Raw genomic sequence first — 21510 nt, 5'->3', positions numbered from 1 at the left:
CAAAAGGATAAAAAATCATGACTGGCTTAAAAGCAATAAATGTGGGATTCCTTTTATTTGTCCTCTTTGTTTATCTGGTGTGGAGGTGAGGGTTTTTTTGAGCGTTTTGGGTGCTCTCATGTTGCAGTCAATTTTTTTCAGATGGGCCCTGAGATGCTTGTGTAATCACATGAGTCTAGGAGCCAAGAAAACACCAAATATCACAAGATGTATGATAAAATCATGAGAGCTGTAACTAAAAAAAAAAATCTTCAAGCTGCAATGAATACGGCTAACACACACTGAGCAGATTAGAGAAGAAGTGGCTGAGCCCTTCTTTGCACTTACCTGATATTTGTGCTGCTCTAATTTATGCTGATTTGCAATTGCTTCAAAGGGTCAAAAAACAGCCCAGTCTCCAGGTGGCAAAGAAACAGACCACCTATGACCCCTTTTCTCCAGTCATGCCTCCTCTTCCCTGTTATGCTAGTGGCAGCCAATTCTATGCCAACACAGAACTACCCTTACATGCATGTGCTCTTTCGCTAGGCTGGTTTTACTAACAGATTACCCTGGGGTACAACGCAAATCAGCTGCATCTGCATCAGATCTGACCAGAGCTCACAATCTGAGCCTTGGTCAAGATTTCAGGGGTGGACAATATTCAAAGTTTGGATCCAGATCCCAATTTTGCAGCTTGAACTCATCCCTATACTAAACTAAACATTGTTTCCACCCCTAGACTCCTCTACACCACCACTGTCATTAAAAAGAAAGAAAGGGAGTTTCTTGTTAGGCTACTGTCTTTAAATATTTTAATTGTTTTTTCTTTATTTTTTCATTAGCGCCTTGATTTCAATGGAGAATTGCTGTATGTGCACACAGTAACTAGTCTGACTATACCGAAAGATGATGGAGAGCTCACAGGCAAGAACAGATGGTATAGGTAAAACACCCACCCAAAGGAAGGTTCTTATGCCATCTATGTTAACAGCTGTTTTTAGATCTCTTGAAGGGTAGCATAGCAATCAGATAAAACAGGCACTCGGTATCCAGGATATGTGACATGAGCTCAAATTGATTGATTTGTCTAATAAATCTGATAAACGAGTCTTATTAATTCTGAGCAGGGAGAGAATATATTCTTCAGTCCCTATTCTCAAACTCATTCTCATTCAAGAACATCTCCTCTCCAAAAAATCAAAGAGGCTTCCATTTCTGTCTACAGAGAACTCTATACTGCATAGGTATCAGTTTCCCTGAGACTGTCTGTTTCCAAACAGCAGCACAGACAATAGAGAAAGCAAAGATTTCAGCAGTTGTAGTTTCTTATGTCTACCTTATTTTCTTTAATGTTGCGCATTCTCCCTTCTCTTCCACAACCTCTGAGCTTCAATATTCTTGGATTTTCTGCATCATTCTTCTTTTCCCTTTACTCTCTCCTTCCATTCATTGTTTTGTAATCTACACTCTCTACTACCCTTTATTCCATTGTCCCCTTCTTTCCCTGCACAGCCTCCCCCACAAGCACTTAGCCAGGGTTCACTCTCCCATTCATTCCTTATCTCCTGCTCAAACTGCAGTTAACAGCTCTGCATGAAATCTAGGGACCTTGTAGGCTTGCTCCACAGCAAATTCATGTCCCCCTACAGTACTGGCTCCTCATAAACCACGCGACTTCTCCACTGAAGAAGTTTAATCTGAAGAAGTGGGCTGTGCTCATGAAAGTTCATGATACAATCTACACATTTTGTTAGTCTCTAAGGTGCTGCAGGACCATTCATTGTTTAAGTTTTTTTAGTTACAGACTAAGGGTACATCTACACTGCACAGCTATTTCAGGGTACAGGAAGTATCCCAAAATAGCTGCCCCACATCTACATAAGCACCCATTATTTCAAAATATTTTTCAAAATAATGGGCGCGTGCTATTTCGCCATCCCTGTAAATGTTGTTGCACGAGGGATAAAGGATACCTTGAAATAGCGCATTATTTCAAAATTTGGCACTGTATAGACACGCCAAATTTCAAAATAAACGACAGGCAGTCCCCGAGTTACGTGGATCCGACTTATGTCGGATCCGCAGTTACAAACGGGGCTTTTCTCGCCCCAGAGGACTGGAGCGGCGGGACGCCCAGATGCGCTGCAGTCCCGCTGCCCCCATCCTCCAGGGCGAGAAAAGCTGCTCCACGTCACCCTGGTCTGCTGGGTGAGAGCCCCCCCCAGCAGACCAGGGAGATGCAGAGCAAAGCTGCGGAGCACGCCCGCAGCAGGACAGCCCGGGCGCGCCTGGGCTGTCCTGCTGCGGGCGTGCTCCAAGGCTTTGCTCCCCGTCTCTCTGGTCAGTAGACCAGGGAGACAGAGCAAAGCCGTGGAGGACGCGGGCGGTCCCGCCACCCGTGTCTCCGGGGTCTGCTGCGGGGGGGGCGTGCAGCTAGTGCTCCGCCTCTTCCCCCAGCAGACCAGGCTTTTCATGCCTACGCCTGGGGTAGAGCAGCTGGGGCGCTGCCGGGTTGGTCCCACAGCGCCGCTCCTCGGCGCTACTGGACCAACCCGGCAGCACCCCAGCTGCTCTGCCTCAGGCGTCCCCAAGTCAGTCGCTGCTGAAACTGACCAGGGGCTGACTACAGGAAGCCCGAGGCAGAGTTGCTCTGCCCCGGGCTTCCTGGAATCAGCCGCTTATCAGCTTCAGCAGCAGCTGACTTGGGGACGCCTGGATTTCTTAAGTTGAATCTGTATGTAAGTCAGAACTGGCATCCAGATTCAGCCGCTGTTGAAACTGATCAGTTTCAGCAGCGGCTGACGCCAGTTCCGACTTACATACAGATTCAACTTAAGAACAAACCTACAGTCCCTATCTTGTACGTAACCCGGGGACTGCCTGTATTTCAAAATAGATTCAAAAAATGCAATTTGCATAGCGCAAATTGCACATCTTATTTCGAGTTTAGGGTGCTGTGTAGACTCATCCTAACATGGCTACCACCTGAGACATCTCACTGTTGCTGAATCCCATACCCACAGCCCATGTCATGTATCTGCTACTTCTGACACCTTCCTTCAGCTCTCTCTTCCTCTCCTGTCTCTCTCTCTATACAAGACTTTGCTGACTTTAAAGAGAAGATGTATTTGTTCTCCCTTCATATACACATTTGACACTCCCCTCTCTCTACTTTCTCCTCCTTTCGCTGTATAGTGGCCTTGAGGTCACACATATGTTCCTAATTTCCAATCCCTCCTCCAATCCCATGGTCTCCAGTACTTCACTGTTAGGGTGTGTCTACACAGCACCCGAAAGTCAAAATTGCGTAGCTTATTTCGAGTCTATTTTGAAATACCTTATTTCATCCTTTGGCACTGTCTACACAGCAATAAATTTTGAAATACAGTGCTATTTCAAGCCATCTCTTACTCCTCGTACAATGACGTTTACAGGGATGGTGAAATAGCACATCTGCTATATTTCGAAGTAGGGGACGCATTCAAAAGATTCATGGCAGCTATTTTGGGCTACCTCTGATATCCCAAAATAACTTTGCTATGTAGACATACCCTTACTGGCCTCTCTTGCTACGTTCTTACCTACTCCTTCTTTCATCTCTTTCCTATCAGTTTTAAGGCATACCCTGTATAACACATCCTCCAAAACTACCTTTTCCCCCATCCATCTTTCTACTACCAGCCCTTCTTTTCAATAAGCAATTTATAATTGTTGCACTGACTTCCTTACCTCTAACTCATGTTTTGGTCCACTCCTATCAGATTTGTTTAACTGAAAATGCCAGCTCTTAAGTGTCACAAAACATCCTCCTGTCTTAATCAGAGGTGCTCAGTTCCATCCTCATTGACTTTCAGTACTGTTCATTAGTCCCTCCTTCTTGGTAACATCTTTCTCCTTGCCTGTTCTCTCACGATTCACCTACTTTCTCTCTGACCTCATTTTAGACATAATCTTGGATAGCTTCTTCTTCTTCCATGTGGGACTTGCACATGGCTCTATCACTGACCCCTTCACTTATATTTTACCTCTGGACAATACTGTCTGTTACCATGGTTTCTACTGCTTGCACAGGGTACCAAGTTTAAACTAGCCATGCTCTGCTTCAAGCCTCTGTTCAACTCCACCTTGACCACACATCTGATCCTTTTCACTGTATCACTCATTTCTTCTTCCTTTACTGTCAACACTGCCATTCTCAACATTCTGCAGCTCGTGCATTTTCACCGTGTCACATGCTGCCCCTGTGTACACAATGGCTTCCCTTCCTTATGTTGCAGGAAGAAACCCCTTTCACATTAAAATCTCTTCTAAAACACACACACACTTATTCCATGAGGCATACTACTACCTCTCAGGCCGTATTTTAAAGCCCCCTTTGTCCTCATGGCTCAAGCACAGAGCACAGCTCAGTCATACTTTAGGATTGGGTCCTTTATTTCTAAATTTGACCCGCTGTAGCAGGTTCACTTACTTTCTGCACGGCTTCTTCCCTCAGGGTGGCTTTGGGGAAGTAGCTGGCCGCTCCGATGCCGACGCACCCCCTTTGGGTGAGGTGTTCTCTTCAGGGCATTGCCCTCTGGCAGTGACCATTCCAATCTTGGTCTGCCCCCCCTGCCAAGGGGGTGGTCATTGTTCTTCCTTCAGACCTCCTTCCAGGGTCCTCCCTACTCCCTAGAACCCTAGTTCTTCCTGAGAACACCCAGCTCCCTCCTGGAACACACAGTTCCTCAGCACCCTCCAGGCCTCAGTGGCCCACTACCAGTCCCTCTCTAACCCTGTCTCCAGGTGGACCGTAGTCTCTCCCAGCCATTCCTCCCTGGCCAAAGGCACGCCTCTGCCTTCACAGTTGCCTCCTGCAACCCTGTCTTGTGGTCTTATGGCATGGGACTTCCCTGGCTCAAACTCACCCAGCCTACCGCAGCCATCTCCTTGCAGCCCGGACTTTTAGGGCTGCCTCCATGTGAGCACCGCCCTCCATGACTGCCACCTTGCAGCCCTGGGCCTCAGGCTACATAGCCTGGGTTTGCTAGGCTGAGGCCACTCTCATTGCAGGCAGACAGGTCTCTCTCTTCCTCCCAGGAGCTGCTCTTATAGTTTCCAGCTGGGCCCTCCTTATCTGCCTCAGCTGGGCTTCCCCCTGACTCCAAGTCTCAGCCCCTTAAAGGGCCAATGCAGGCCAATGCCCTGCCACACCGCCTTAGAATCATGGTAGCTGCTGGTAGAATGATCATATATAAGTGTAACCTGAGACAGCCTTTCCTGAATGAGAATGACTAGCGTTAAGAAAGAATATAATGAAAAATCAAACTGAAGCAATCTAAAAGTGGAACAGAGATGAAAATGTAATAAGCTGTTAATTCCTCAGGATTATCATTTTAGATAAATATAATTTCTGCTGCAACAATAGGTGGCATTTAATGGCACAAGTTGGGAACTCTCTGTAGAACAGTAAGCCTATTTGGTTCATGGGATGTATATTCTTGTTCTCTTCACTAATGAGTAATGTTGACTAAGAAACATAATCTGGGTAAAAGTCATATGGTCAACAGACTCACCCCAACAGAAAAAAGTGAGATAGATCTCATCAGGTATACCCTTCATACCTGTTATATGTATGTGATATTCTTCCTTGAAGATCTTTTGGAAGTAAGGTAGTTTAAACTGCATATGTGCAGATGGCAAGCCGGGAAGATTTACATCAACATCACCCATGAAATGTGGAAACTCCCAATCCTGTTAAAGAAAGAACAGAAAATATAACTTCTCACAATAATACTATCTCCCTACAATGTTCCAAATTAATAAAGGACACAAATTTCAACAAGTAATATTGTAAAATACCAAACTGGAGAAATTCCAGAGAAGAACAATGAAAATGATAAAGCAATTAGAAAATCTGACCCGGGAAGAAAAGTTTAAAAAAATGAGGCATGTATAGTTTTGAGAAAAGAACATTAGGAAGTAGGGAGAGGACAACCAAATAACCATCTTTTAATATAGTAAGAGTATTTGCAAAGAGAATAGTGATCAGTGTTTTACATTAGGGATGTAAGTGACTAGACTAGTAGTCGACTACCTGATAGCCAGTTTCCCCCAGCACTGTTTCTGTGGTGCCGCCTATCCCAAGTGTGGGGGAAAGGGAAGATTCCGTGAAGTAGCTTCTGCCTGCAGCAGATTCAGCCTCGCCAAAAGCAGAGGCTGCTCCACATTCCACGGACAGAGGCTGCTGCTGGAATAGCATCTGTTCGCAGCCAGCCCCGGTCATCACAGATGGGCTTGTGCCACGAAGCAATCCCTGTCCATGATGGCCCAGGCTGGCCGTGAACACAGGCTTTTCTGGAAGCAGCCCCTGTCTGCGGGGGGGGGGGGGGGGGGGGGGGGGGGGGGCAGTTTCCTGGGATCCCTCACGGACAGGGGCTGCTGGACCCAGTGCGAGCCGGGACTGAGCAAGTCTGAATCAGTCCTGGCTTTTGCCAGGTCCAGGACCTACCCCTGCTACAGCTCTGCCGTTTAAATACAGGAGGAGCCAGGCTGTCTGCACACTCGGCTCCTACTACATTTAAATTACATTTAAATTGCAGAGCCACAGCGGGGGTAGCTCCTGGACCAGGTGTGAGCTGGGACAAAGTGCCTTCCTTTATCAACTAATCATGAAATCGATACTAATTGTATTCACTACATGATTAGATAATTACCCGCCTCTTAACATGGTTATTTTACATGCCCTTTGAAGGGAGGACAAGAAGTAAGTGGGTAGTAAGGGAGGTTTATGTTAATTATCAGGGACAGTTAAGCACTGGAAAAGGAAAGTTACAGAATCCCCATCACTGGAGATTTTTAAGAACAGGTTGGAAAAACAGGAATGGTCTGGGTATACTTGGTCCTGTCTCAGCAAAGAGGGTGGGACAAGATAGTCTCTCAAAGTTCCTTCTAACCCTATATTTCTATGATTCTGTTATTTTCTTTTATACCCACCTGCTTCTGGATATTTCTGTCTTAATCTGCCACCTGAACTGGAATATTGTTTACATTAGAAATATATGATTTGATGATGACTTTTTAAATGCATATAATTATGTACTTAGATATGCTAAACCTTTAGTATCTAACTCTTAGCTCCTGTGATTAACTTGGCAAACAATTTACAGATAACAAATCTGGCAATCAGTGGCCTCATCCTGAAAGTACTGTGCACACAGAAGTCCAACAGAAGACAATTGCTCCAAATGTGTGTGTGACTTCTCACAGATGTAGCATGGTGGAACACACTGCAATAATGACTGGTCCAGTTTTTGAAAAATGAATCCATGACCAGTTTTAATGTGCATATTAATCTACTTACCTTAATTTTTAAAAACATTATTAAATCAAAAAGTCATTCAAATTATCAATGACATGTACAAGACACAAGAAGCCTTAGCCATAATAGGGGATATTAAAATACTATTTTTCCATACTAGGATAGAACTTACCTTAAGTTTTGCTTATATCACAAGATAATTCATTTTAGTTGTGTTAATCATGTATTGCTGCATAGGCAGTTTCATAAAACAATATAAAACATATAAATGCCCTCACCACTGTTTCACGTATTAAATTTGGCAAAGATGTTGACTTGATAATAGCAATCATCAAGGCAACAAATGTCAGATCTGTTGACTGATATATGCTGGGCTAATACATATGACATTACTAATATGTGCCATTCACATCCCCTACATTAATATGCATTAAGTACACAATATCAATATAACATTACATTGCATACATTTCCAGCAGTTGCATGTTCTAAATTGCCTTTTTACAATCCTGTTTATTTATGCTAAATATCCCATAAAATTGCAAAGTTGGAATCAATTTTGGCATTAAAAACTTGTCAAAAGCAAAATACATTAATGTTCTGTTCCTGTACAAGCTGGGGAGGTACCTTCCTGGACCAGTACCTGGAATGGTAATACTCAAAACAAAAACAAGGAAAACACAAGTTAGACTGGCACGATTTTCCGCAAATGCTTTTAACGGAAAAGTTTTCCGTTAAAAGCATTTGCGGAAAAGAGCGTCTAGATTGGCATGGACACTTTTCCGCAAAAGCACTTTTTGTGGAAAAGCGTCCATGCCAATCTAGACGTGCTTTTCTGCAAAAAAGCCCTGATCACCATTTTCGCGATTGGGGTTTTTTTGCGCAAAACAAATCTGAGCTGTCTACACTGGCCCTTTTGCGCAAAAGCTTTGCGCAAAAGGACTTTTGCCCGAATGGGAGCAGCATAGTATTTCCGCAAGAAGCACTGACTTCAGACAGTAGGAAGTCAATGTTCTTGCAGAAATTCAAGCGGCCAGTGTAGACAGCTGTCAAGTTTCTCCACAAAAGCAATTGTTTTTGCAGAAAAACTTGCCAGTCTAGACACAGCCAAGAAGAAAAAGCTAAGAATTGGGAATGATGTATTGGATTTTAGTAATATGTAAGGGGCTATGTATCTTGTAAAATCATCCAATAAATATTAATAGCTGAAAAGTATGTTTGAGGGCACACCTTCTCTGTGAGATGAATTTAAATAGCCTGCATGAGAAGCTTCCTGAAAACTGGTATCGGATTAAGCCTTTCTTCCTGTACTATATTATTATTGACTTTTAGTAATAAATCAGACTGATATTGGTTATTTAGCCTTAAATATTTTTCACAACAAACCAAAGGGTGGTGGTAAAGCAATTGGCTATACAATTTTATTAATAGTCCTCAAACATAATCTGTCTCAATGAACTCAAATACTTCCTCCTAATTACTTGTTTGCACAGCTATAGTCATATTGGTCCCAGGATACAAAAGAGACAAGACAGGGGAAATAATATCTTTTACTGGACCAACTTTTGTTGGTGGAAGGTACAAGCTTTGGAGCTACACGGAGCTCTTCTTCACATCTGGGGAAGGAAGCAGTGTCCGAGCTAAATACAAGTTGGCACAGACTATCGAGAGACAAGGTAACATGTTGGAGGCAGCCACTCGAAATGAAGGGGGCAATTGGGTGCTCGATTATCATGCATGAAGGTTTTGAATCAGGCATTGTGGTGCATGACAATGTGTTAGAATGAGCCAGTCTCCCTGTTAAGGCAAGGGGCTTTTGGTGGCTACCAGAGTTAGGAATTTAAATACCCAGGTTCACCTTTTGAAGGTGAGGTGAAGGTTTCTCTTGAGGACAAAGATGAGATATGGAATGATCACTTGTGGAAAGTGTTTACCCACAGGTGCTAGGTTTTTTTTTTTTGCTTTTATAATTTTTCTGTATGAGTTCATTTGAGAGTACAGTGATTGTCTCATTTCACCTACATAGATGTTTTGGGGGCATTTGATACAACAGACAAGGTACACCACATGTTGTTATAACTATACATACGATGAACAGATAGCAAGTGTGAAAAACCGGGACAAAGGGCTTGTGGTAATAGGCACTGTAGAAGAGAAAGCCCCAAAGATCGGAACCATCCCTATAAAATGATTTATCAATGATTTAGATAATGACATAGGGAGTACACTTAGGCTACATCTACACTGGCAGCTTCTTGCACAAGAACTGTTTTGCAGAAGTGTTCTTGTGCAAAAAGTCTTCCACAAGAGCATGTCTACACTGGCACGTGCTTTTGTGTAAGAGATGTGCTTTTGCTTAAGAGCATTCATAGCAGTGTGCACGCTCTCTTGTGCAAGAAAGCTCTAATGGCCATTTTAACCATAGGAGCTTCTTGCGCAAGAAATTCATGTTTCCTGTCTACACTGCTCTCTTGTGGAAGAGCTCTTGTGCAAGAGGGCTTATTCCTCGTGGGGAGAGGAATAACTCTTCCGGAAGAAGCCCTGTTTTACAACGCTATACTGTGAATTTACTTGAGCAAGAATGTACGTGCAGTGTAGACAGCAGGCAACACGTGCAGTGTAGACAGCAGGCAAGTTTTTGCGCATGAACGGCTGTTCTTGCGCAAGAAGCTGCCAGTGTAGACATAGCCTTAGGGTATATCTACACTATAGAGGAAGATCGAAGCTGCTGCTCTCAATCTTCCAGGGTTCAAATTAGCTGTCTAGTTAAGGCAGCCAATTCAAAGTGAGAGGAGTGCTCCGGTTGATGCCACTATCTATATGATGGTAGTCTCCTGAGGCCCCAATCCAGCCGGTGCCCTATTGTGCAAGGCACTGCATTTGGTGGAATTTTCCTATTTAATTACATATCAGCTAAGCTCTAGAGTGGTGTGGAGGAAGCTCCAACCCTGTTGGTTCCCAGCTTAGCACCTTCTTCATATGCTGACTGACCCCTGTCCTAGGTTCTGCCTCCAGGGAACATGTTGCTGCTCTGACTCCTAGTCACTTTCCCCAGCTGAGCCACCTTTCTGGCTGGGTTCTCTGAAGCCGCTGCTGCTAGGTCCCATGGGCCGTGGGGCAAAATGTGTCCTTAGGGATTAACCGCTTCCTGCCCAAGTTGTAGCCAGTATGAAATAGGGTATAATGGCATGTTCCTTTAAGCCTAGAACCTGAAAACTCTAGTAGTGCTGACAGATTCACTCTAATTGCTGCCTGAGTAGTTACAGTGTGAGCTGCAGACCACTGAAGCTCTGCTGATAAAACAGGATTGGATCTGTTCCCGTATATGCACCTGGACTTATGTCACATAGGAGGGTACAACAGATATCTGAACTACTAAAAATAAAACAAAGGAACCAGCTGCCTAAGAGGGCACAGGATGTTTGATTCACATGGACGCTTGCCCTATGTAATCATCTAACTTGAATAATCATTGCCATTTTCTCCAGGATGGGGCAGTGAAAAAGGAAAATTGTCAGCAACAACAAATGGTTTTGAACAAGAAACCAGAGCTACTTTTCTAAGTGAATCATTAAGAAGTAGAGTTGGGTACCGCGTAGAACAACGGTGGGCAACCTGCAGCCTCTGGGCTGCATGCAGCCCATTGAGGTTCCACGTGAGGCCCAAGCCTCTGCTCCCATCTCCAATGCCTCTCGCACACTGGGGCACTGGAGCCTGGCACTTACCAACTCCTCCCTCCCTCCCCCCACTACAGGCACTTTTGGAGCACCATGAATTGGCTAATTCATGCTCTATCCCTCTCTCCCAGGGCTTGAATGCTGCAGGAAGAGCTAAGTCCTGTATGTGCCAAAGCCCTATACAGCACTGGCATGGATGGGGGAAGCTTCTCCTTCCCTCAGCTAAGCTCTAGAGTGGAACAGAGAAAGCTCTGACCCAGTAGGTCCCCAGGCAGGGGCACTTAACACCTTCTTCACATGCTGACCCCCAACCTAGGTTCTGACCCCAGGGAATGTGGGGCTGCTCTGTCCCTAGAAATCCTCCCCTACAGAGCCACCTCTCTGGCTGGGTTCTCTGAAGGCCCTGCAGCTAAGTTCTATGGGGCCCGGAGCTCAATGCCTCCTTAGGAATTAACCCCTTCCTGCCCAAGATGTAGCCAGGCAACGGGAGGTGGCTGGGTTATGTCAGGAACCAGCAGCAGCTTGGAGGTGTTAGCTGCCTTTCTACACCCTACGGGAAGGAAGGGACAAGCTGCTTCTAACCAAAGGGGAGCAGGGATGGGAAGCAGGAGATGACCTCTGGAAACACACAGGTCAAATCATCCCTACACCCATCCCCTTCAACTGGAAGCAGCTCCCATCCCACCTCCCCCACACAGTGCCGAAAGACTGCTGCTGGCCACATTCTGGTTTGAATTCCGACAGAAATCTGGGGAGGGCGGCCTGTGACCCTCTGTGCTCCCCACATGTTGCCTTGAGAAGACATGACTCCAGATACTGGGTAAGGTTGGTCTCTCCTGGGGGTCCGTCCAGGCAGACATGGTAACCATGTTGGAGTGCACTGGGTAGGGAGGGATGGGTCAGTCACCCCCATTCCCTGTGTACGAACTGATGGGAATGTGTCACCTCTCCCTACGCAAATCTTAAAGTTTTGAAGGTAAATAAAAAGACTCCAGTGACACAGTATTTCTTTTTAATGGGCTCAGTCAACTTGATGTTAATTTGAACGTTTGTACTGCATTGTTCTGACTGCTTGTCACTGAACTTGTTTGAATATGAGTAATTTTACCAGGTGTCTCGTATTCAGCATAGGGAACTATGGTAACCCTAGCTTTGTGTCATCTGCGAACTGAACATGCTCTCTAAACCTCCATCCAGGTCATTAACAAAGATGTTAAACAGCATTGTACCCAGAACAGATCCCTGTGGAACCCCACTTGAAACCTCCCACCACTATTTTAGCCATTCTCAAGTCTTCTGGGACCTCTCCTATTGTCCATGAGTTTATAAATATTATTGTCAGTGACCCCAAGATTCTTTTGGCTAATTCCTTCAGTACTCACATGTGAATAGCATCAAGTCCCGCTGATTTGAATTCATTTAAATTGGTCAGAAAATCTCCGATGTGTTCTTTACCTATCCCGATCTGCATCCTTTCCCCTTTGTTGTCTATGGTACCTGCACTAGTCATCCAGGCATGTGTTATTTTTTGTGAAAGCAAAGGAGGCATTGAGCAGCTCTACCTTGCTATTATCTTCACTTACCAACCCATCTTCTCCACTGAGTACTAGACCCACTCTAGCCTAGGTTTTTCTTGTCCAAACCCCCTCTTGTTGCTGCTAACATATCTTGCCAGCTGTAGCTCATTCTTTGCCTTTGCTTTTCTGATTTGGTCCCTATACAGTCATGCCATTACCAGGTATACTTCCTTGGTGGCATGCTCCTCCTTCCATTTCCTGTCTATCCCTTTTGATTTTTAAATAGCTAAAAAGCTCCTTGTGCAGCCATAGTCGACTTCTGTGGCTTTTATCTTTCCTCTGCATCAGAATAGCTTGATGCTGAGTCTCTAGAATTACATCTTTTAAATTATACCCTGCTAGCCCCGATCTGCTCCTTTTTTTCCTAATTGGTCATTCCATGGGACCCTGCCTAATATTCCTTCAAGTTGGCCAAAATTTGCCTTTCTGAAGTCCAGGGTCCTTATTTTCTGTTCTCATGTCCTCCTTTCCATAGGATCTTGAACTCTATCAAATTGTGATCACTTCCTCCCAAGTTCTCATCCACGTCACAACTAATTCATCCTTGTTGGTCAAAACCAGATCCAAAATGGATACCTCCCTAACTGTTCCTTCAAATTTCTGAATCAGAAAGCTGTCCCCTGTACCCACTAAGAAGTTGCAGGTTGCATTATGTATTGCTGCAATAATCATCCAGCATCTCTCAGGGAAGTTCAAATCTCCCATTAATATTAGCTCATGTGTGAGAGCTAACCTTGTTACCTGCTTGTAGAATGACTCCTCCACTCCTACTTTCTAACTGGGGGTCTAGATTAGACCCCCCCCATAATGACATTGCTACTTTTCTTTCCCCGTGTTATTTTCATTCTCTCAATAGGTCTGTCACTCACCTTCCCTTTGACCTAGAAGTGTTGGCCTTCTTGACATACAGCACAACACTTCGTCCTTTTTTCCCATCCCCTATCCTTTCAGAATAAATTATATCCCTCATTGATGCTATTCCAATCATGGGAGTTGCTCCACCAAGTCTCTGTGGTGCTAGTTGAGTCATAATTTCCTTCCTTTCCCATGACTTCCAGTTCATTCTGCTTGTTCCCCATACTCCTTGCATTTGTACACAGGCATTGGAGATATTTTGCAGAGTGTCCTTTGGCTTTTCTTTTTGCCTTTTCAATGCACAAATAATTTCTTGACCCTTCCCCAGAAATGAGCCTCTTCCCCTTGTCTTCATTACTTGAGTCTTGATGCATATTGGCCAGATTTTTGTCACCATTCCCCATTAGGCCCAGTCTCAAGCATTCCTTATTAGGTTAGTCAGATGATGCCCAAAGATGCTTTTCCCACTATTGGATAGATAGAACCCATCTCTGCACAGTAATCCTCTTTCCTGGGACATTAGCTTGCTGTCAGTTTATTTCTTTATTTAAATAAACCTCTAGTCAGTAGATTTTTTTCTGCTTAATCACTTCTGCTGAAGCCTGACAAGATCCACAGTGGAAGTGAAGTGTAAGATTGGAATACATATGATAGCCAAGCTCACAGAGAAATGTGAGTAGTCAACTCAACTACCTGACAAGCCCAGGCTTTACGGATAGTCGACTACTCCTTTACATCCCTGGGCTACGTCTACATTGGCCCCTTTTCCGGAAGGGGCATGGTAATTTCAGAGATCGCAATAGGGAAATGCGCGGGGGATTTAAATATCCTCCGCGGCATTTAAATAAAAATGTCCGCCGCTTTTTTCCTGCTTTTAGAAAAGCCGGAAAAGAGCGTCTACACTGGCCCCGATCCTCCGGAAAAAAAGCCCTTTTCCGGAGGATCTTATTCCTACTTCAAAGAAAAGGGCTTTTTTTCCGGAGGATCGGGGCCAGTGTAGACGCTCTTTTCCGGCTTTTCTAAAAGCCGGAAAAAAGCGGCGGACATTTTTATTTAAATGCCGCGGGGGATATTTAAATCCCCCGCGCATTTCCCTATTGCGATCTCTGAAATTACCATGCCCCTTCCGGAAAAGGGGCCAATGTAGACGTAGCCCTAGTGTGTATACGTTCTCAGCTCACAGTATCTCTTGCTCAGTTTACATCTCCATGCTAGTATTTCACATAAATGTTGCATAAAATTGTATCCACATGAAGATGCACACATGGAAGTTCAAGACTTCACACACACTAAAACTGAGAAACCATGTGACCTTGTTTCTATAACCTTTGCCTTTCTTCACCCCATGTCTCCATCTGCTTTTAACTCTCATTCATGGAGACAAATCTAAAATTACACTGTGAAGCCTTCTGGTGAGGGATCACGTCTTTTGAAGTTGTTTTGTAAAGTACCTGACACATTTTCTGCACTGTATAAATAACAATAGGGAAAAATAACAAACCAGTTCTGTCATGATGGGAACTAAGATTTACTTTTTACTGAAAGTTTCCTGACTTGTGTAAATGTGATGTATTTGACACTGCTACTCTGCTGTGTGGCCATGTCGCTATTGTCTCATGTCCATTAAGGACAACCAAGTGAAGACAATCAGAGGAGATTGTAATTTATAATATGGACAGATGGAACTTTTTCCTTACTGATCATAAAACGCATATTTATGGGAGTCATAAATCAATTGTGGGATTTATGGGAGTCACCATCTCAATTATTGCTTTATTCCACAAACAAACTGTGATTGGGCAAACCAGTAGTAATCTCATTCCAATTTCCCGTGAAGTATTCATAATCAACAGTGAATCCAACCATTGGGATGAAATCAAGGAGTTGGTCCTTGATTTTGATGCAAACAACACCTTGCTAACTTAAACATGAAAATCTTGTTAACGGAAAAAATACTCATTTTACACAAATTAGTAATAGCATGGAAAAGGCAGAGAGGGGTCTCAGAGTCTAGATGTGGTTCTTTTGAAAAGAAAAGCCTTTTTCGAAAGATCTTGTACTCCTGAAAATAGCATTTTTCAACCCCCCCCCCAAAAAACCCTCCGTGATGCAATTATGTAAATGAAGCATGGGAAATTCAAATACTGGCTTCATTTGCAATTTCAATATGTCTAATTTACATCCCTCTTTCGAAAAAGGGATGTAGTTTAGATGTACCCTCTGTTGCAGATGCTAGGTATGTTCTTGGAGAGCTCCCCACTGCTTGGACTACTGCAGCTACACTGCTATTTTTAGCACACTGCTTTGGTCAGAGGTATATCCAGCTCAAAGTGTAGACATACCCTTTGATAAATTTTTCTGCTTCTCCAATGAAAGAAGAGGAAGGGGAGCCTATTAACTGTTGGCCACACTCTGAACCCCTCTATTTTCTAACTAACAAACTGATGACTGTGACACATACTGCAACCACAGGTGGTATCTTTGGGGACTAGTGCCTTAATGTGCCAGTGTAGGCTCAGGATTGTATTCTGTGCCATAGGGTAAGATAACTGCATTCTTTCCAGGAATGAAAAACAGCTCCAGAGAAGGGCCCCACCTGAGGTGGTCTGCACATAATGATTCAGGGGTTCAAGTGACACAGGCCAAAAAAAGAAAGAACTTGGGCTATAAAGAGCCATTTTGAACTGGCACAGGGGCCTTCTATTTGATTCAGCAAATGGACATATCCAAAGAGGAACTCAGTTCCTCAGTTCCTTTGGGGGAACTTTGATCAGCCTGACTCCCCTGTGGGGAAGACAGGTGATGGCTGGTGCGCTTAGCATGAATTTAGATGTTTTTATTACTCTGTGTGTTCTCTGTATGCTTTTGTCCCAAATAACTGTACTGTGCTTTTGGAGAACTGTTCAATTATGGGTTACCAACACTGAGCACAGCCTTTGGGGAAGAAAGCAAAGTGCAGGGGCTGGACTTTAGTCACATTGGCTGTGATAAATACAGTGATGTAAAAGGGGGTTGGCAAAGAGGGATAGAAATGCGGGTGCCTACCCATGAAGGCTGCAGGTCTGCGACCTAAGGGATTGCTTGAGCAGGCCAGGAGAGGGCCAAAGATGCAGGTACCCTGAGACTAATAGGGGCCATCCAGAGACAAGGTGGGTGAATAATATTTTTTAGTGGACCAACCTACTTTATTTCTCTAATATCTTGGGCTACAACAACAGCGCATGGGGACCATCCTAAACAGTCACCAGAGCAGTCCCAGCATGGGTATTATTGTTCTTCATTGGTGATCGAAACACAGCTCAGCTTCTGTAATAGACAACAATTTTTGCAGAAAGACCAAGGAATCCAGTAGAAATTATCCCCACTAATGAGGAGAAGTAATTAACAGCTCCAGCTTACAATCCGACAGAAATACACGTTCTTCACTGTTGTGTTAGAAATCAATTTTGTATCTTACATCATGCCTTCATGCACCTCATATTTTTTTCTCTACAGTTTGCAGTCTTCACACTATGATATCTGCTGCCACATCAAAGGTTAATCACTGCATCTGACATATTCTGTGGGCTTTCACTTCTCAACTGATGATAATTTATATTTTACTTGATCAGTCTCAGTGTTTGCTATTGTGGTGCCCAAGCTTTGCAATATCCAGGGTTTCATTAGCAACAGGACCCTGAATGCTAGAACCAGATTGCAATCATATACATTTGTGTAATTTTAAAAATAAATGCATGCAGCTATTCGTAGCATTGCGCATTGTGGTATCGCTCAGAACAGAAGGCTAAAAATGGTTGCTTCTTTGAATTCCCTAGTGCCAAGTCCTGCTCCTGATCCATTTTGATCTCATCCTGCAGTTACAGGGAGTGAGCAGCCACAGGTGCATTTAAAGCCCTTGGAATTCACACCAGGCTCTCAGCCACCAAAGTGGGCCCCTCTGATTTACAATTCCAGAGGCTGCCTCATTAAACTGACATGCTTCAGTGCTGAGAGCACCAGGAAAGGAGCAAAAAGGAGATCAAGCTGGAGGCCAAAACTATTTTGATTTCCTTGTACTGCATCTAATTTCCCAAATCAATAACAGGACATACCCCCCAGACCCTCAAAGGAAGATCTGAAATGGAATGGAGCAATAGAAATACTGTAGTTTAGGCTGAGAAGGCCCAAAAAGTCTATTTCAGTCCAAATTGTTTAGTTTTAGCCCAGAACAATTATTATTTAATTTCAGAAAAATCTGCTTAGTTTCCTGGGGGTTGTGAAGGGAAGAAAAACACTGTTCAGATGCTGAGACTTTTCAGATGTTTTCATACTTGGATACCTCTTAAAGAGCTTAGTTTTCAATCTCAGCAGATGATGTAAACACACACACAGCCACCCCAATATTAATAACGTTCTGTTAAAAGCCACATTCTGCAGGGAACCAATCCTGTGCCATTGACTATAATGTTTGTGAGATTGAGCCACATGCCACTTATTCACAACCTTTTTTGAAAGAAAGAGCACACTGCAGGCAGGCAGAGCTAGGACCTGCCTTCCCTGACTGTAGACTCGCAAACTGGCCTGCAGGTGGGGATCCCACATCCTCTCTAGTGGGGGAGGATCTGCTGGAGGGGAGTGTGACCCAAGCCTCCAGATGCCAAATGCTACGGGCTGTATGTTAAGCAGAGCAGGTCCTGAGGTGAATGCCACATGCCGGTTGGGTACTTGCTCCTTTGGGAACAGCGGACCTAAAAGTTCTGCGGTGGCCAGTGTACCATGGGCTGAGCACTCCCGAAGGACACTTGGAGGACTCGGGGTTGGTGTGCACCTTCCCTCCCTATAGAGAGTGATACAATGGGTAGGAAGGACCTTGTATTGCCAGAGGCTGGTAGATTCAGGGAGTTGATACACAGCAGGGAAAGGCAAAATTTCCTCATACTAAGAGCAGACAGTAGAGAGGCGCCTCGCAACCTCAGGTATCTCTGGGAAGTATCAGAGTGATGTTGGAAGGAGATGCTGGGCTTTCCTTGGAGGGCAGGGGCCTGAGGACTACATAGTGCCTCTCTGTGCACTCTATGGCTGTGCCCTGCTCTGACATAGGGGACCCGGGCTAGGCATACTACGCGCTTCAATCCCTGGCTGCAGCCCCCCCCCAACCTGCCTTTTCCTTATTGGCAATCTTTGAGTAGCAGCAACTTTTGGGTGGGAACCCAGAGGTTGCTAATAAATGAAATGCTCTGGCAGGATCTTCTCCCTTAAGGATGGGGATGACTAGGGGCCAGCCCACCCATGTCATGTGGTGTAGCCTTTTGAGATAGGGAAAAGTCTGACATATAGAAAGATCAAGGCAATCTGCATAAATAGGATATGAGAAGAGAACAATAAGTGGTGTTTGAGAAAAATTCCTGACACTGGTTCTTAAGGGCCTGGGATCACGAGTCTTGCAGAGTGGGCAAGGTAAGGCTCCCCTCTTACCCAACCAATTGAGGATGAGCCCTAGAAGGGAGACCAGCGTATGTTTTGCCTTCTTCTCCATAGGAGGGTGGACAGCAGAAGGCAGGAAGACTGAATGGGAAAAGGGCTAGCTGCAGGAACAGTTGCCTGAGGCCCTGCAGCTGACCTAAAGTACAACTGCAGCTCTTGAGAGGAGAGAGAGACAGTAATGTCTGTAATCTACCCCAACTCTGACAGGAGGACTGGGGCCTCCTGACCAGAGGAAGAAACCAACTCTCTTATACCGACTTCCAGACATAGGTGCCAATACCAAAAGTGCTTCAGGGCTGTAGCACACACAGAAAAAAATTAGTGGGTGCTCAGCATCCACCAGTAGCCAAGCTCCATCATAAGTCCCTCTCCTCCCCTCAGTGCTTCCTGCCTGCCTGTGGCCCCACTGATCTACTCTTCCTCTCAGTGCCTGTTGCCTGGACAAACAGCTGGTTTACAGCATTCCGAGGCTCTGGGAGGGAGGGGAAGGATCAAGGAGACTGCATGCTTGGGAGAGGGGGAGAAAAAAGGGGCAGGAGTTGGGGGGAAGGCCTAGAGTGGGGTCAGGGCCTGGGATGAAGTGGAAAGGGTTGAGCACCCCCTGATTAGAGCAGAAGTTGGTGCCCAGGCTCCCATTTAACTAAGTTAAGAGGAATGGATTCATACAGCCCCAAATCGAGCCATGGTACCCAACACCACAGAACTTTGCATCCACATTGAATTGTTGGCTGAGATCTATCTCACATGTATGTAGAAATCCACAAGCCAGTCTCTGCTACTAAAAGGACAGCATTGCCAATAGCTCCCACACAATGATCCTGGGGAAGTCTCTTTTTATTCACACTCCTTAAAATAAGAAATAACTGCAGTAAAATGTGGTATCTGTTGGCAAACGTTGAATTTCTGATAGGCTATTTGAACAGATATTAATATGTACTGATATCAATTATATTTGAGCCGGATAGCATCCTACTCAGGTGCAGGTGCCCAATGAGTTGAAGAGCATGGAAAGATTTCCTACTTTTTGCCACACTGTTTGTAGGCACTGCACAATCATAGTTACTGTCTCCCCTGCTCATTCTTAGCCCTTCTGAAAGTCCTACTCACCCCAGAGCATTTGAGAAGGGGCAGGGAGAAGGCAAGGACCTTCCACTGACTAGCAGAAGAGATCATGTCTTCAGGAAAGCCCATACTATACTAAAAATAGTGATAGGTACTCTCTTTCTGGAGACTGGTGTCCTCTGGGAGCCCCCAGGCCCCCTCAATGAGCCTGCCTATCAGACACCAGTGAGCTCTAATTTATCACCTTAACACTGTATTGGGTCTCATTCTTACAATCTAATTCTTGTATGTTGCTTAGCTGTTCATGACTATCAAAAATTAAACTGAAAAGCTGCTCAAATGAGTGTGCTGCTGCTCTTTTGTCTCTGCATATGCTCTACTTTTCTTCATTTTACTGGTTTTGCACACTACAAAATTTAATCCAATGCACATTTTTTCCTAAATCTTTATTCTTGCTTAACTGCCTACAACTTAGTCTAAACTTGTATCACCCTATGTATCTGTCAGGTAGTTATTTTGGCTTATTAAAACTAACCTGAGTTTTTGAAGTTAATTCGTAAGTCATATTGCTACCAAACATGTCAGAAACGTTCCATTATTTACACCTGGGAAAAACAAATAAACCAGCTCTTGGAGAGCCACCACACCCTGTCATGTCCTATTTCAAAAATCACCAACAAGTTACCTCTCAGGGTACGTCTAAACTACATGGCTCCGTCGACAGAGCCACGTAGATTTGTTGTTTTGGCAAAGTCAAATGAAGCCGCAATTTAAATGATCGCGGCTTCATTTACATTTACATGGCTGCCGCGCTGAGCTGACAAACAGCTGATCAGCTGTTTGTCTGCTCAGCACGCTAGTCTGGACGCTCCCCTGCCGACATCAAAGCCCTTTGTCGGCAGCCCCAGTAAACCTCATCCCACGAGGAATAACGGGGCTGCCGACAAAGGGCTTTGATGTCGGCAGGGGAGCGTCCAGACTAGTGCGCTGAGCGGACAAACAGCTGATCAGCTGTTTGTCGGCTCAGCGCGGCAGCCATGTAAATTTAAATGAAGCCGCGATCATTTAAATCGTGGCTTCATTTGACTTTGCCTATGTGTCTAATCTACATGCCTCTGACGACAGAGGCATGTAGTCTAGACACAGCCTCAATGTTGTTTTTAAAAATTACTTCAGCAAGACACTTTGTGAAAATCATTTGTGTGTCAAGTTTAGGAGTGAAGATCATTTGCTGATAACATTCAATATATGTTATTTACAGGTTTCCTACCATTGCAGCCCACTGTGAGGGGAGGCAATGTATTTGAATGTATTTTTAGAATGAACAGAAACATACCTTGTACCATTATGAAACAACATGAAGTCAATAAGCAACACTAGAAAAAAAGGGAGGAAAAGAGACAGAGCTTAATGACTTTGGGAATTTGGTAACACCAAAAAAATCCCAAATATCTGACACTTGTTACTAATGTGAAGGATAAAATAACTAATTAAATACACGGTTGTGAACTGGTATGCCCTCTGTTCTACAACAATATAAAAACTGGACTATTTCAAGGCTTTCAAAAAGTATTGATGCTGTTTGTCCCCATTA

The 21510-nt window shown here is 44.4% G+C and overlaps 1 protein-coding gene across 3 annotated transcripts in view; it reads right to left on the bottom strand.

Moving 5' to 3' along the window:
- TMEM117 (transmembrane protein 117) overlaps window positions 1-21510 on the bottom strand; it is a 372578-nt gene that overhangs the window by 13436 nt on the left and 337632 nt on the right. For all 3 annotated transcript variants that reach the window (XM_006126495.4, XM_075930343.1, XM_025186333.2), the window contains one exon: window positions 5586-5715. In XM_006126495.4, the coding sequence (XP_006126557.3) occupies window positions 5586-5715 (130 nt within the window). The remainder of the gene's footprint in view (window positions 1-5585; window positions 5716-21510) is intronic.

Source organism: Pelodiscus sinensis, chromosome 1 (assembly GCF_049634645.1).
Source record: "Pelodiscus sinensis isolate JC-2024 chromosome 1, ASM4963464v1, whole genome shotgun sequence".
Lineage (NCBI taxonomy): Eukaryota > Metazoa > Chordata > Testudines > Trionychidae > Pelodiscus > Pelodiscus sinensis.
This window is presented reverse-complemented; position numbering and strand designations above follow the sequence as displayed.